General features: G+C 37.8%; 2 protein-coding genes across 4 annotated transcripts in view; one reads left to right on the forward strand and one right to left on the reverse strand.

Moving 5' to 3' along the window:
• The window catches only part of LOC134804762 (uncharacterized), a 40,099-nt gene extending 26,797 nt beyond the window's left edge, over positions 1–13,302 (reverse strand). Inside the window, exons 1-3 of the mRNA XM_063777980.1 lie at positions 13,113–13,302; positions 1,186–1,928; positions 497–613 (exon numbers count right to left, since the gene is read on the reverse strand). Of these exons, the coding sequence (XP_063634050.1) occupies positions 497–613; positions 1,186–1,928; positions 13,113–13,166 (914 nt within the window). The 5' untranslated portion in view covers positions 13,167–13,302. The remainder of the gene's footprint in view (positions 1–496; positions 614–1,185; positions 1,929–13,112) is intronic.
• A 373-nt stretch (positions 13,303–13,675) lies between these two features.
• LOC134804771 (circadian locomoter output cycles protein kaput) overlaps positions 13,676–17,784 on the forward strand; it is a 35,437-nt gene continuing 31,328 nt past the window's right edge. For all 3 annotated transcript variants that reach the window (XM_063777997.1, XM_063777994.1, XM_063777995.1), the window contains exons 1-4: positions 13,676–14,156; positions 15,692–15,840; positions 16,377–16,558; positions 16,646–16,763. In XM_063777997.1, the coding sequence (XP_063634067.1) occupies positions 14,119–14,156; positions 15,692–15,840; positions 16,377–16,558; positions 16,646–16,763 (487 nt within the window). In that variant the 5' untranslated portion in view covers positions 13,676–14,118. The remainder of the gene's footprint in view (positions 14,157–15,691; positions 15,841–16,376; positions 16,559–16,645; positions 16,764–17,784) is intronic.

The raw sequence follows: 17,784 nt of genomic DNA on the forward strand, positions 1-17,784 counted from the left end.
ACACATTAATTTTGAATGGGTATAATTATAGATCTTCTACCTAAATGGTAAAACAAATATTTAAAATAAAAATGTTTTAAAGGTATAGTCCGTCTAAGCTAACTCTGCACCTAATTTGATACAACGAAGTGTCTGTCATTACAAACTTATCATAGAAATTTGACTTTTATGATAACAAGTGTGAGAACACTTTGTCATTACAAATGCCATGAAGAGTTAGCTTGGTCCGACTGTACTTAATTCTCGTACACGTTAAATGGGGAATATTTTTCCGCTTTACGTGTAGTTTGATAAGTCGGGGGCGAAAAATCGATCTAGCTAGGTCTTATCTCTGGGACAACGCGCATTTTTGTGTTTTTATATATTTTCCGAGCAAAGCTCGGCTTCCCAGATATTTAGTAATTAAGCGAGCTAGAATCACTTAAGTCCAATATGTGAAAAAGGTGGAATACATATAAGTATAATAACATAAAACAATAGCCTCAAAGATACTCACCTGGATGGTTGTTTGTTCGATAGTATTTTGCCGATGAGGTGTTGGACGCAGGTATCGACGTGCAGCTCGGCCGGCGCCGGCTCGCCGCACGTACAAGACGAATTGCTTTTGATGCATCTACGAATAACTCCACATCAAACAGGTGTTGACGATTTCTAATAACAATACAGTACAAGAGTAACGGTTACATTCTCATCTATTTTACGATTCACAACAGCCGGCTGTTGTCGGGACGCACCTACTGTAATATCTCTATTATAAGAACTGGCGCGAGATTTGTACTGAACCTTCAAATATGTCACATAAAATTCGCGCCAGCTTTCGTGATACAACCATACAGTGATTATATTCAATTTTTAAATGGCAGCACCGCACGGGCTGATCGTGACTGCTAGAGAAAAAGTGCAGTTCCATTTTGACACCTACGGATGGATAATAAGGATGGAAACTTCTTTATGTATGTACGTACATACATATAGGATTTAATTTCCTTTGATCTTAGTAAGGTGCGTCTCGACTTGAAGGTGCGCCGCTTAATCGTACAGTATCAATAATAAAACAATAAAAATAAATATAAGTTAAATTTTATCCCCTATTTTTTACAAAAGAATTTTTTGAATTGGTTTTGTAAGTCACAAGACAGATAACGCGTGATTTAATTCTAAAAAGATATAGGAAGATATGCTCACTGTATGCAGCGGGTGTGTCCGCACTGGCCCGTGACCGGCAGTGCGGGCAGCGCGCCGCAGTCCGCGCAGCAGATGTCCTGCTCCTTGGGCATCTTCTTGAGGTGCGCGAGGTTCACTAGCTGGCCCGCCACGTGCATCGCCTGCTGCAGCACCAGCGGCACCGGCACGCTCGGCACCACGCGCGTCACCATCATGCACGACATCATCAAGTGGACGTTCACGTCGCTCTTCCAACCCCGTCCCTCGCGCGGTAAATCAAATGGCGGTATCGATAAATTACGAAGAACCCGCAAAAGTCTCTGCCGCGGTTGCCTTCTTAATGTTTGCAACCAATTTGTCGGAGCTGTGCAGTCGTTAGGCGACATTGCACTGTTATTTGACAACATTGCGCTTTGTGTTGTAGGATTAACGGGATCCTCTTGATGCGAGCTTATTTCGCCACCTTGGACTGCATGGCTCTTGGAAAATAACATAAGAATTCCTGCAGCTTGAATATCGTCATTAGTTATTCCTAATTGTAAAGTCTCGTCCTGGTCCGGGATGGCCGTAGTAGCCGGCTCGCTGTGCCGCTGAGTGACGCTGATCGTGTAAGGTTGCTGTCTGACGTCGTTCGCTCTCCTGTACAAAGGTTCAGTGCGAGCTACCCGACGCAACGAACGCCTAATACTAAGTCTGTCTCTTGTACGACAATCGACAGTTTGTGGGCTGCCTTGCAGCTCTGGTTGGATATCATTCTGTGTGACCTGAAAATAATACATCTGACACTAATTTTGAACTCGATTACGTACTCCAAATGCTGCCATAAGGAGAAATTCATGGGTTTCTTTCGTGCATATGTACGTATATTAGTTTTGATAGCCACCGTGTATGCCAACTTGTTGCTCCTATCTATGTGTGCAGTATTCGGCGATCGTTGGCTACATCTACTCATTTTGCTCGAGTAGCCCGGCCGCATTTCAACTCCGCACTATTGATTTTCTGGAGCGACCTTAGCTAACTGCACCTCTATTATTCTGTTGAATAATACATTAATGGCACCGGTTCGTATTTTATTGACAAACTGATGATTGAATTGGAAGATATCCCTCTTTAGCTATAAGACGGCCTGTTGTCTACCATGGTTTAAGTTATGTTGTGCTTAATGTGTAATTGTGTATGTGATGTTCCTTTTCATATTGGTGAGCAATAAAGAATTTTTTCGTATGAATTGTATTGCTCCACGCGCTTGTATATCTATACGAAAATACATTAGTATATGGAGATAGTGTAATAAAACATGGTCTTCTCTTCCCAGAGTGACACAGGCCTACGTCACAATAACATGGCCGCTATATTAGGGTGGTTCAAAAAACATTTTTTTTTATTTTCCGACGGGGCACCCCCTTATTTTGTTACACTTATTATGCTGATAAAATACACCAAGTTTCGTAATTTTATCTCAAATACAAGGGGGTGCTCAACCACTTTGAAAATTTTGTATGTTGTATGAAAACCAAAAAAAAACAAGTATTTATTATTCAGAATTTTATTTAAGTATCTGTTTTCACATTATTTGCACATGTGATATATAAGTTTTTAAGTAGAAAAACATTTTTATTTCTATTTTTTATAATTTTTCAAAAGTAAGATTTTTAGAATTTCACCAAAAAAATCATAAAAAAATTGAAATAAAAATGGTTTTTCACCAAATAACTTTTAAATCAGACTTTCAAATAATGTGGAAACTACTACTTACATAAAACTCAAAAAAAGTATAACTTGATTTTTTTGGATTTCATACAACTTTGAAAATTTCAAAGTGTTTGAGCACCCCCTTGTAGTTGAGATAAGATTACAAAACTTGGCATATTTAGTCAACAGAACAAGTGTAACAAAATGAGAGGGTGCCGCTTGTTCTAGCTAGAGTTTGAATTTTTACCATACAAACGTGAACCACCCTACCGCTATATATATAGCGCTATCGCATATTATCATATAGCGCTGTCGCATGATGACGTAGGCTTGTGTCAGTTAGGTGACCTAGAAAAGACGGGAAGAGAGTACCAGGCGGAGTATATTATTATACCATGGTATATGGACATATTTTAAACCAGCCTCCGCCTGTGAAAATCTGCATGGAAAAAAAATCTCTGGACTCAAACGATTTCCATACCAAATTTCATCTAAACCGGTCCGGCGGTTTAAGCTGGAATTGGTAACAGCATTAGTAAGGATTTTTTTTTACTTGTAATTATTATTAACGTTACAATCGATTGTCGTTTGCTAAATAGGTACGTAATTCGGCTTATTATTTGCTGATAATCCAGTAACTTTGTCGATTTTTGTAACCTGGCTCTTTTGCGTCAAATCCGGTAGTTCTGATTTTTTCGCAGACTTATTTATGATGTTGGCCCGATGAATAATCCAAGTTAGTGACCTCGAGCGCCGAACGCGACTTCGGTTTGGCGCTTGGGCCAAGCTGTATCGCCGGAGACAAAAGTGCATACTCACTGCACTCGCTTAGCCTACGAATACAATTTCAAAAAATTATAAATTTTGAAAGGTTTTATTTCGGAAACTACTAGGTGTACACAGACAATTCTAGTCTCGTATTGTAGCAAATTTAGTCTATTTTAAAAACGTCTTGAGAAGGTACTATCAAAAACTAGTCCTTTAGGGTTATAATCGCCCAAATCTAAAAAAAATCCGAAAATTTCGCGGTTTTTTTCGATTTTTGACAAGGTTCGTTCGGCGCTCGAGGTCTCAAACTTGGATTATTCATTGGGCCAACGTCATGAACAAGTCTGCAAAAAATCAGAACTACCGGATTTAACGCAAACGCTAAATGCATAAATTAAGTTACTGTATTACGAGTAATAAAACTGCTTAAGATCAATACGTGGTAAAACTTTTGGCAATAAGTATTAAATTTAGTACTTATAATATGTAAATGTAGAAAATTTGACAGACAAACATTATTTCTCCTGATCTACAGTCTATTTGATATTGTAAGTTATTCGCAACCTGAGCGCGTTAAGCGGTGCACTTGACCCCGTTCCAATAAGAATACGGCTAGAAACTTTGCTCTCATCAGTTGGAGCCGCTATCCGCCGGCGACCGCTTGCATATAGGCACGTCAACTAAGCGCTTACATAAACTACGCCATTGAACACAGTCATCGTCTGGGGTTGGTTGCTCGCAATAGTCTTACGCAAAGCGCGAGTAAGCGGCGCGTTATATAACGCGACCTAGTGGCACACTGACTCTGTATGCCTGTACCTCGGTTGCACTGCTCTACCTACGTACGATTACTGAGTAACCCTTCTATCTGTTGTAATGCGAGTCGCGAATATTACATATTCAATACAAATTCACACACATAACGCGCTATCTGATCACATTACACAGTCCCATGGGGCTATTTAGAACTATGAACATCGCATATAGATAACATTGAGCACGAATATTTTAAGCCATAGCAAAAGCCGTGCTTTAAAATATGACATATAAAATATGATTTAAACATTTTGTGGCTTTCGATTACAGAAGGGTCCTTATGCTTTAAGTGCAATAGAACCTTGAAATTCCAACAGAAATTCCCACAGAACGGTCCTTATGGCACATGAAACATAAGGACCAGAGAAGTGTCCAAGGGTGGAAAGCCACATTTGTTCCGAGTATACCAATTATTGCAAAAGTATAAAATGTACGGATTAAATATTATATACCCCACAATATTCTAAAAATGTTGCTACTTAAAATTTTAAAGAAAAGTGCTCCATCAGATATGTATTAGAATACGGCCTGGTGACAGACTAACAGACAGACGGACAGCGGAGTCTCAGTAATAGGGTCCCGTTTTTACCCTTTGGGTACGGAACCTTAAAAACTAGCTGAGTAGTACGAAATGCAAGTGGTGGATTTTTTCTTTGTACAGTGCTTCGACTCGATCTCGCGCAGCCCTGCTGGTATATGCCCAATTGCCTATAGGCGCAGTATCCACATAAAAACGTTGAGTATAGTATAGGTACTTATAGTTAACCAGTTCTTTTTTTTTTCAAAAATACTTGATTAATTGCAAATTTTGTATTTAACTGTGACAAAGACGAAGATTGATGTAGTCGGAAGGAATATTTAAACAATCGATAGTCATTTACACGGCCGATCTGGCCCTGCCTATGAAGCCGATGCATCGGGTTCGAATCCCGGTGAGGGCATTTATTTGTGTGATGAACACAGATACGTATTTGTTCCTGTGTCATGGGTGTTTTCTATATGTATATGTATAAGTATGGTACCTATTTATCTATATACACGTACGTATGTACGAGGGGCGTTCAATAAAAAGTGAGAATGAGTATGTTATATACAACTTTTATTAAATGTTATTTTATTTTTCGACATAGTCACCTTTTAGCATAATACACTTAGTATATCTTTTTTCTAAACTTAAAATTCCATTTCTAAAAAAGGTTTCATCTTGAGTACTTAAAAAATCTTGTACTGCAGCGACTACCGCGTCGTCGTCTTCAAATTTCTTGCCTCTTAGGTATTCCTTCAAACTCGGAAATAGGTAGAAATCACTAGGGGCGAGGTCTGGTGAATACGGAGGATGCTTAAGGATATCGAACCCAGCATCACGTATTGCAGCCATTGCAACGGCGGACTTGTGTGCCGGTGCATTGTCCTGATGGAACAACACAATTTTCGAGAGTTTACCTCGCCGTTTTTCACGGATCTCATTACGCAATGTTGCTATTTGTTTGGCATATAAAGTGCCCGTAATAGTGGCTCCATGCTCGAGATACTCAATCATTACGACCCCTTTACCATCCCAAAAAACAGAGCCCATGACCTTACCGGCAGGTGGGCCCACCTTGAATTTCTTCGGAGTTGGAGATGATGGCCTTTTCCATGTCATAGACTGCAGTTTCGTTTCAGGGTCGTAATGATGGAGCCATGTTTCGTCCATTGTTATAAATCGCGCCAAAAAAAGTTCCCGGTCTTGCTGTATCAGGTCCAAAGCTTCGTGACAAATCTCGACTCTAGTTTGTTTTTGCGTGTCAGTAAGCATTCTGGATACCCAACGCGCTGATACCTTTTTCATACCTAAGCGTTCATGTAAAATATTATGCACGCTCCCCGTTGAAATCTTTACATTTTCAGCAATAAAACGAACCGTGACACGACGATCCGCCAAAACTAAGTTTTCGACTTTTTTCACAATTTCTTCAGTTACTGCTGTAGGGCGTCCGGAGCGGGGGTCATCCATGGTCGATGTTCTTCCACGTCTAAATTCGGCGCACCAACGTGCAACTGTCGAATACGGAGGAGCATTAGACCTTAAAGTGTCCCGTAAATCTAAATTGACTTGGTCCGTAGAAAAATTTTTCAAACACAAGTATTTGATAACGGCGCGCAGTTCAATTTTCTCCATTTTCGCTAACGTACTCAATAGCACCGCAAAGAAATCGCCGTATTTTTTTTTGAAACAAAAAACGGTTAGTTTTTTTTTCATGGCAATCAGCTAGGTAGATTTGCTTTACCGGCCAGTATTTACTTTCCTAATATTTATAGAGTTTGTATCTCATTCTCATTATATATTGAACGCCCCTCGTATATCGTCGCCTAGTGCTAACTACAAGCTATGCTTAATTTGGGGCTAGGTCGACCTGTGTGAGATTGTCCCCAAATATTTATTATTATTTATTTTAGCTTGAGCTAGTTATAATAGTTGCCTTGATTATGAGCTAGCTTGATTAACTATTTGGCGACTGCGAAAAGTACCTAAAGCTGTTAATAAAATACTCTTTGAACGGTGATCGATATTTTTCATGGTCGACAATTTTATTATGTGTTGGAAGGAAAGTTGAGGTGAATGATTACATTGATTGCACAGATTTCTAAGTTCATAGAGTACCGATTGCAAAAAAAAACGTAGTGAATGAAAAAATTACTGATGTTATTTGAGCTCATGATAGTTAAGGGTCGAAAAACCCGCGAAAAGGTCGGTTTTCTTTTAGATTTGGGCGATTATAACCCTAATGGACTAGTTTTTGATACTGCCTTCTCAGGACGTTTTTAAAGTGGAGTAGATTGGCTACAGTACGAGACTAGAATTGTCTCTGTACATCTAGTAGTTTCCGAAATAAAACCTTACTAGACAATTCTAGTCTCGTATTGTAGCAAATTTAGTCCACTTTAAAAACGTCCTGAGAAGGCACTATCAAAAACTAGTCCTTTAGGGTTATAATCGCCCAAATCTAAAAGAAAACCGAAATTTTCGCGGGCTTTTCGATATTTGACAAAGTTGGGCCAACATCATAAACACGTCTGCAAAAAATCAGAACTACCGGATTTAACGCAAACGCGAAATGTATAAAATGTCTGTATTTTAGTTAGATCACAACTTTTCATCCGTTTAGGCATGTTCATGTTTCATGAGTGAAGCTTTAAATATTGACTATTTATTATAAAAGTATAAACTAGTCGCCAAATCTTATGAATCGATCTGTACAAACAAAGGGTAAACTTATAATTCTGGTGAATCGATTTAACACAGTAATCATTAAAATCCACCGAGCAGTTTGATGAGATGATGAGTTCCCGTTTTTTCCTGCTTGCTTTTTAGTTTATGCTAATGAAATATTATGTAGTTAAAGTGAACTTCAAGTTAAGATCATATTTATTATAAATATAAATTTCGTGTAATATAGCAGTTTACATACTAAAAAAAACTTAAAATGTCTATTGTATAATAATATCATTCACATTTTGAGGTCAATAACTCTATTTTGAAAGAAATGTAATGAGAGATTTTTAATGAGTAGGTATGTAATTAAACAAAAAAAGGTACTTTGTTTACTTATTGGACCTAAATGAATAACGCTCACTCTACGTCACATAGAAGAACCCAACACTCGTTTGTATATGAAAGAAACTCAAATAAAAATGATCAGAAGGTACTGGTTTGTTACATACATACATATGTATACCTGCATACTAGCCAGTATAACCTAACGCCTTGGCAATGCATTAACCTAATATTGAAATCCTACGATTGTGTCTCTATAATCCAATATAGCCTAAGCAAATTAGAAAAATCTGCGGAAATAATTCGTGTAGTTTTGAAAATTGGTACAGGTATACCTTGTGGTGTCCAGATAAACACACAGGGGGTACCTTCAACCCCCCCCCCCACACCCTCAGCACACCCCCTACCCTCGAGGACTTTTAGTATGTTTATCTGGACACCACAAGGTATGCCTGTACCAATTTATTTTCAAAACTACACGAATTATTTCCGCAGATTGCCCAAATTCGGCTTAATTTGACGTGGCTAATAATTGATATGGTAACCTCGTAATATGATTAGTGTCGAGGACCAGAATTAATGCAATTCATATTAGTTCCTGTGTTCCAATAAAATCCTTTTTTTCAGATAGTTTTGCGCGTTACGATGTGATAGATAGACGTCTCTATTTTATAAGCTAGTATGTAATTGTTACTTTAAATCTGTATTTGAATTTTTCTAGTAACTATTCGATTGTCTTGAAAATTCTGATATCTTTAGGTACAATTTCGTGAATTGCCAGTTTGAGCACGTAAAAATATATATGAGTAAATATCTACCTAAATGGCCGCTTAGTAGAAAGTATAATCGTAGCTAAAAATTTACCAACACTTGCTTTTACCAAAAAGAGGATTTTGCCAAGGACTTACGTATTGACATATTTAAGAAATCAGAATTAATTCCAACATTTCCAGACGGCTAATTGGTAATTGGGAGCTCGAAAACAATACAAAAGGTAATCACGGTTCATATCCCGCTCAATATAAGTCTAGTGAAACTAACCGTGAATCATTCAAAACTGTAATTGGTAGAAAATGGATACACGTTTATTTATTTTTTACTAAAAGTTAAATGACAGTCTTGAAGTGTGATTCCACCAGTGTGCGCCACAAGCATTTTCGTACTGAACATGCTTGTGCCGCACACTGGTGGAATCCCACCTTTATAGTCTTTTTTATGAAAGTATGAATTCCGTTTACAAACTTCCACCCCCTTCAAGAATGATTACTGGGATATAAACTGTCCTATATCCTTCCCCGAGACTCAAACAGTCTCTGTACCAAATTTCAATTAAATCGGTTCAGTGGGTTAAGCGTGAAGATGTAACATACATACACGCACTTTAACCAAATAAACCAAAGTCTCCCGCCGCGTCTGTCTCTTTGTGTGTTTGTATGTTCGCGGTAAACTCAAAAACTACTAAACGGATTTTCATGCGGTTTTCACCTATCAATATCTTGAGGAAGGTTTAGGTGTATAATTTGTTAAGGTTTACCCGTGCGAAGCCGGGGCGGGTCGCTAGTTAGTATTAACACATTCGACACCGCGTACCCGACTCTCGGGCACTCGTAAACTTTACTCAGATGCCGGCATACCCGCTAGTCGGGCAAGAGCTATAAACCTACACGCGACGCCGAAGTGTCCGACAGGCGGGCAAGCATTGCATCTTCACTACCTCAGGGCTGCCACTGCCACTAACAGAAAAAATTGTAAGTCTTCTGATTATTATGTGGTCGAAAAGTTGGTACAGTTGATTATTATATTTTATTACTTCACTTTGTATTTTTATTTACTTTACCTAATGCGATTACAAAATAAAAATTCTTATTAGTTGGTTACGTGAAATTGCATACATGGGTATGTATCAATAGGAGTTAGAATTAGGAGAAGAACAAAACGGGGAGCCTAAACAGATGAGACAGCAGATTTAATTTTATCCACGTACTTATACGAAAGTTACTTGGCAAAGCCCTGAGCGTCCGCCGCGTGCCCGACTAGCGGGTTCGCGGCGTGCGGCATTGAGTTGCACGTCGTTGCCCGACTAGCGAGTACTGTCGGTTTCTGGGGTATTGTTTGAAATTTTGCCTGGTTGCGAAAGTGTTAATATCTGCTCGTAGTTAGGTGTATAACCTAGGTGTAGTGTACATCATCATACACATATGTCTAAACAATATGAATGTTTGCGCAACTGGGCATTTACGTGTTGACAACAATAAGATACGTAATTATTAAAGTAGGCTGGTAGGTAGCTATATGAAGCTGTTTACAAGAATATCGTTGTAATGATACCTTTGAACAACTGGCGGACTGCTGGGTAGTCAGTGTTGGTGTAGGATAATTATAGGTAGGCGAGCATTAAACCTTACAAGCAGCTGAATAAATTACTTTAGATAGGCTAATATTAGGTACTTCATAGTTATACTATTAGCCTAGGCAGGTCCCAATACCGAGACATGCTGATGGTGGACTTAAGACTTGACGGGTAATGGTGCTAGCCTTCTATTTCCGATATAGTCATTACAAATTGCAACCCAGAGGTCCCGTTCTCTGCACGGCGTTAAGCATTAAATGAAAACTGCTAACGGAAAGGCCATGAAAAAAATGCTCCGAAAGAATTCAAGTAGCAGTAGAAACTTGCAGCGTCAACCTTCATAGCTTCGCGATTATGGGTGAGATATTCATAATGACCTACCTGCACGCGTTCTTATTCTCCTAACAATAAAGCGTTGTTAAGTTTAATTCGACTTCACCCGTTTAACTACTTTTGCTGCTGACTATACCTACAATTGTTTTCGCAGCGTCAGCATCGATCGAGCTAATGAAAATAATGCAGTTTAGTGTTTTTTTGCTTAGCTACTGCATTAGCAAAATAATAAATACGTAACTAATAACTACACAAAAATACCTATCTACTCTATAACTTAGAGTAGGTAAGGTAATGAAATTAACATTCGTAGTTAGCGACACGAAGTTACTATAGAAATACATAGAAACCAATAGCGTCGCAACGACACGTCGTTCTGCTGCTGTTTGCGCTCGGGTTACAATTTGTACCTCAAGGGTCAATTCATAACTGTCAAATAGGTATCACTTCTTACGTTGCGCCTACTTTAAAAAGCTGTACATTGAAATTAATTCAGGTAAGATTTTTTTTTATAAGTAGAAACAAGTCCATCCATAGTGTGTGGTCAGCAACGCAAGCTTCGTCAAGTGGACATAAAGCAAATCAGCTACAGACTTTGTAACTTACTTACAAATGCTGTAATCCGCAGCTATGGTGCCACCCCGAGCCGTAGTCGGCTCAAACGTCCCCATGACACTGGCAGCGTTGCCCCGTCGTATTGCCAAGAAGATCTGTTGGACCAGGTATGATCTGGAGTGAGGATCGCAACCCCTATCTCTTAGTCGCCGACCCAATTCCCACACAAACTCCTTAGCCTCCGCACCCCAGGATCCTGCAGTCTCCACCGCAACAAAGGGAACATTGGCTGAAACCAAAGCCCTGCGAACTACTTCAGTTATCGCGTGGTGCCGCGATAAACGCCCAACGCACCTCTGACAACTAAGGCCATGGTGACTCGTCCTGATGACTTGGAACTGAAGTTGGAAGTTAAGAACAAAGGGTAAGTAGGTAAGCACGTTGTACGTGCGCTTGATCCTCATTTGGTTACCTTCAGCTATGGCAACCATAAGTCTGGCCACCTGATGCATAGGACCTATGAAGCACAACTCCGTCTGCGGCTCTTTCGAAACAAGCGTGTAAACGCCGCCGCCGTGCTATTCAGCACGTAGGTATTCACCTACGCATCTGGTGTGTCAACTGGGCTTTAGGTAATCGTATACTATAATTATACCTTGTCGGATCTGTTATAGCCTTCCAACAGTAAAATATCGGTAAAGAAAACTAATCGATACCTAAAGGTTACTTATTGAGTTGTGCGTCATTCCAGCGGCGGATCCAGGATTTTAATTTGGGAGGGACTTGAATTGCGGGGAGAGGGGCTTGCACCCAATGTGGGTAGGTCTAAAAATTTCATGAAAGGACTCATGTGATTTCGAGAAGGGGGGTGGGAGGGCTTGAGCCCTGTTCTCCCCGCCCCCCTAAATTCGCTACTGCGTCATTTCATACCTACACAAAATATAAACGACAATACATGTAGGTACCCGAGCAAAAATAAGATATTTAGGCTACTAAGGGCTGAACGACGCTTGACTAAGTGGTTATCGAAAAAAGCGCTAAACAAATATCGAGGTTATACCTAATATGCACTTTTTCCGCTATACGTACCATCTTTCACAGTGGTGGAAGGAATAGGTTTAGGTACAGTCAAGTTATTAAATATAGATGGACAAAGTGCCAAAAATATGTGTACACAGCCTTATTGCTCTAGGTATCTATACATTAAGGTAGTGTGTACATATTTTTAGCATTTTGTTCGCGTACTGTACAGTCAGCAATAAATACTATTCACTTATTAAATCTCTGCTCCAATTGCAAAAACGACCAAACTGCTATAATTTCTTTACTCCTATCAATAAGTTACGATAGGAAAAAGCATATGTTACATAATGTACTAATTACGCAATTGTATTTATTTGGGTGTTTTTTCAAGTTCGCTCACTAGTTGCGCTTTAGGCGTCTACCGATTATTTATGTTTACACCAACACACTGTTTACGACCCGACTCGCACGCCGCTTCGTTTCGCGGTGGAGCCGGCCCCGCCGATCTACCATGGTTAAACTGTCCTTTATTCTTGACAACATGTACAATTGTACATTATAATAATCAATAGCACTTGGTTAAAAAGTTCACCACGATAATTTGAAAATGATATGACCTACAATTTTGTAACTGTTAATAACGGTCTTTCGATGCCGCCGGCTCGATTAAATCATCCCTAAGCTTGAATCCTTACATAATTTTATTACGTAATAACCACGTGGCGAGGATTTCCTTCTTTTATAGCTCACCAGGAGCCTAATACCACTTACAATTACGTAACATTATTCTATAACGTAAAAATGATCTTGTACAACTATACCAATTCGTTGAGATTTCAGGTGGCTTTAAAGTAAAACTATTTACTATGTTACCTCGGTTGTAGTAGACGGCAACGGCATTACAAGCTCGCTAACCGGAGGCCACATGGTATAAACTCCGCTTTTGTTTTGGGTAATCAGGATGTTAAAAACTGCAAATCTGAAACTATTTATAGATGTACACAACCACGTACTACCGGACACTTATCAGAACTGACTGACGGTGACGAATAAGATGGTGGGAAATTGAAGGAAGGAGAAAATTGGAGGGGGTACAAAAATAAAGCTGTCAATGTCAAATGAATCATAGACAATTTAAGGCGAAGTTGTAAAATGATTTAATACACCTAAAGGTTAAAATCCAGTTAAAACTGAAGAGAAATGCATAAAAATTAGCTTTTTAAATATAAGTGTGGTTGTAAGTGTGCTATATTTGTGCCTCTCTAAACGTCACCATTAATCATTTGCGATTTGCAATACTTAGCGGCATTTGATTTGTTGCACCGTCTGTAGAAGCCTTAAGATACCATATTGAGTCAAGTTGGAATATAAGCACATTTTTAGGTCTGCAAGGTCCTTTAGGAAAGAAAATAAAAAAATATCATGTGTTGTACTATGTCTATGGATGGTTTTCTTCCAATCTTCCATACAACATGAAAGATCATTCCTAGGTACTTTAGTCGTGTTGAAAATATTTATCGTATTGTGAATTTACTGTGTAATTATAAACGTTTACTTGTTTTCAAAATAGTTCCAGTGACAGCTATTGACCTCCGATTGTTTAACTAGTTTGGTTTCTATAACTAGCTGGCAGTGATACAATTATATGTCTACAGTGATACGCATGCAAGATTTGGAATACGGTGGTCATTATTAAAATACCTATTTTCTACAGAATCAGACGCTTCTATTCTCGTGTTATATATATCAATTACCGCGATGTGATCGAAACCCAGCCGATGACGACAACATATGCACACTACATCTTCATCGTAGTTAGTGCGATGTTGTAAATTGTGTTATATTTTGATAACTTGCCCTGCCGCTTACCATTAGCAAAATGGAAGACGACGGTGATGATAAAGATGACTCCAAAAGGTAAGTTTATTGTTGCATGTTACGAACACCAAAATTGTCTTAGGTGTATTTGTATGACTTGTTTTTCTTACAGGCAAATAAAAAAATTGTGTAAGCATGTAGATAAATTACAGAAATATTGTAATTATAATAGAAACATTTAATTATCAGATAATCACACACTATCACATTGTTTATGTGCCAGTAATGTAAACTTTACATAAACAATGTCATAGTGTGTGATTATCAGATAATTAAATGTTTCTTCCCTTTTATATTGGATTTAATTTGCCCTACAAATAGTTGTCTGTCTTTGCTAAACAATTAAATCTGGCAACAAGACCCTGTAATGTAGCGTTTTCAAATTGAGGTATGTAAATGGCAAGGGGTTTACCAGTGATAGTAACGGGGTAGCAACAAGACCAGAATTTGACAGATAACTGGTAACTAACTGCACTGGTACTGGTAATTGCACATTAAAAAATAGAGAATTTAAAAAATGCTCGACACAAAAAGTTTACAGCAACATGGGAAATTTCTTAGGGGTATGTGAGTTATGAGTAATGGATGGACGACAGATGCAATATATGTCAAAATAATGTCAATCGATATACATAATTAAAATTGGTTTAAATAAGACAACATGATTTTGACGTATATTGCATCTGTCGTCTGCCCATTAGTTATGAGCAGACATAGGATTCTATGGGGCAGCATTTATTGACAGCTAAGGAGTTCCTATACCAATAAACTCAATTATCAATACTTTTCCCTAATACTAGTGACCGCCTCCAGTTTTGTTTGTAAATGTATATTATTTGTAGTATTATTTCGGGATTAATGATAAAGTTTCCACAAAGCCTATTTTATATGACCACTAGATTAAAAAGAATTATGATAAGTGTAGTTTCAAAAATCCCTTCAAAATAAAGAAAACGGGAGCTTAGTCATTATTATGTTTCATATTAATACTTTAAATAAAAAAATATTTTTACAAACAAAACTTGGAGCGATCACTAGTACGTCTACCATCAGTTTTAACATTGACATAACGCTCACGTCTACGTAATTTACTTTCTGTACATCTCGCTCGTACTCGCATATTAGTGCAAGCGAGATGTATAGAAAGTAATTTACGTAGACGCGAGCGTATCTGTCAATGTCAAAACTGGTGGTAGCCGTATAGTACATGAGAGAAACATCGATAATTGAGTTTATCGATATAAGAACTCCTTAGCTGTCAATAAATTCTGCCCCATAGAATCCTATGTCTGGTTATGAGCATAAATTGGGGTTTTTGGTGTAGGAATGATTTTGTGTAAGTATTTATAACTTTGTTTATTGCAAAATAATTACCAAACTATGAATTAAAAATAAATAATTAGCTCCAAATGTGCTTATAAATGTTAAAATACTATCAGTTTTTACATACTTTTTGGCTAGTGTTAAAAATTCCCCTACCAAAAACTCTGATGTATTGTTATAAGTTTGAGATACCCTGCTCTAATGTATAAAACTTGAATCAAAGTATATGACTTGGCCTGTTAACATTGTAGGAGGACTAGGAACATGAGTGAGAAGAAAAGGCGAGACCAGTTTAATCTCCTAGTCAATGAACTGAGCAGTATGGTGTCTTCAAATAATCGGAAGATGGACAAATCTACAGTTTTAAAATCAACTATATCATTTCTGAAAAACCACAATGGTAAGTTATGTAATTTGCATGAGGTAATGCTTTTCATTATGCTATTGCCCTTCAAACAACCAAAGTTTTTTTGAAGACCTATTATGTAGATGCCTTAACATGGTCTTGTGTATTTTATAAAGAGGATACCAATACAGATCAGAATTATCATAATCAGTCATATTCAATATCCAGATTATTTTGCATTGGTGCAAATAACATGAATCCACACTAATATTATAAATGAAAATGTAAGTGTCTGCTTGTCATGCTGAACCCAGTAAACCAATTTAAATATTATCATAAGATATATATTAATTTTTACCATGGAAATCAACAATATATGTAGAGAAAGTCATGGGTCAAGCTAAGAATGTGACAATGAACTATAAATGCCATCAAGCAGACCATATGATTGTTTGCCACCGATGTAGTATAAAAAAATGTGATATTTATGTTTTTTAACTACTAAAGTAGATAATTTTATTTTAGCAAAGGTTTCTTTTTCCTTACATCTTTTGGTTCCATGTATCTCATAATTATCACATTTCTTTTAGAAATAACAGTTAGATCAAGAGTCCATGACGTACAGGAAGACTGGAAACCGGCATTTTTGTCAAATGAAGAATTTACATATTTAGTTTTGGAAGCACTTGAGGGCTTTGTGATGGTTCTCTCTGCTAGCGGGCATGTTTATTATGTATCGGAGAGCATAACATCATTACTGGGCCACAATATGGTAAGATAAATGTTTTTTTTTAGATAAATATGCTCTGTTAACATAGCTTCAGGAAATAATATGTTTAAAAACATGTTTAAATTGCAGAGTGACGTGGTGAACAAAAGCATCTTTGATTTAGCTTTTGAGGATGATCACCCAAACTTGTACAATATACTTCAGGGTCCCGGTACAGCAGTAGACACAATACGAAGAGGAAGCCAAGGTAAAAAACAAATACTTTATTAATAATTTATATATATATCTGAACAGTTTGCTATAAACTTTCTGCTCCTGAAAATAAAGTAGGTAAGTTTTGCCACAATAATATTTTCATTTTGCAATAAAAAACTATGTGCTAAGCTGGTGCTGCCTTTTTGTGAAGGTTGATAGTATTGTTTAAAGTGCAATGCATCTACTCATAAGCATTACAATAATAAATTGACAAACCACAACCATTATTGTAACCATTAATGGAAATTAAACAAATAATTCGATTTAATTAACCATTGTGGCTGCCTGCGCAAATTAAAAATTAATGTAGGCTATTATTTATGAAAATTAAAGTTTTGCAACGTATAGAAGTATATTTTATCACTTGTTGCTATAGATTTTAAGTTTGTAATTTAGAATTTTAACTTTCTGTGCGTGTTTTGCTCTGCTGCTAAGCTGTTGCTATCTTGTAACGTTTAGATAAAAAGCAGAGACGCTTTCCACATAGATTTTCGTACAGTAAAGCCGAAACAGGCGGGTCAATGGACTCTCTCTTTGACTACTAGACAAAGTTCAAGTTTTCAAACAGCCTTTTATATCAGCAAACGTTGCTGACGGCTATGTCGGTTACCCACCTATGGTATTGCGAAATACGAGCGAAATGCGAATGGGATTGTTTTCATTTGCTTGCCTTGCCATGTCTGAATAATAATGACCTTCATCCACATGGTAGACCCATTCTATACTTCAATATTTAAATTTCGGTATTTGCATCATGGCCAGTGGCGGTTATAACAATTTTTTTAAAGGTGGCTAAACGTTCCGCTTACGACTGGCCCTCAATGTTGAAATCGGGCGCTTTTTTTAAGGGTTCCGTAGTCAACTAGCTTTATAGTTTCGCCATGTCCGTCTGTCAGTCTGCCCGTCGAAGTTGCCGACAAAGTGGCATGAACTCCCCTACACGTAAAGTGGGTTTTTCTCTTCAACCCTATAGTGTGGGGTGTCGTAGATATGTCCTTAATAGGGGTCTTCAC

Source organism: Cydia splendana, chromosome Z (genome assembly GCF_910591565.1).
Source record: "Cydia splendana chromosome Z, ilCydSple1.2, whole genome shotgun sequence".
Classification (NCBI taxonomy): Eukaryota; Metazoa; Arthropoda; class Insecta; order Lepidoptera; family Tortricidae; genus Cydia; species Cydia splendana.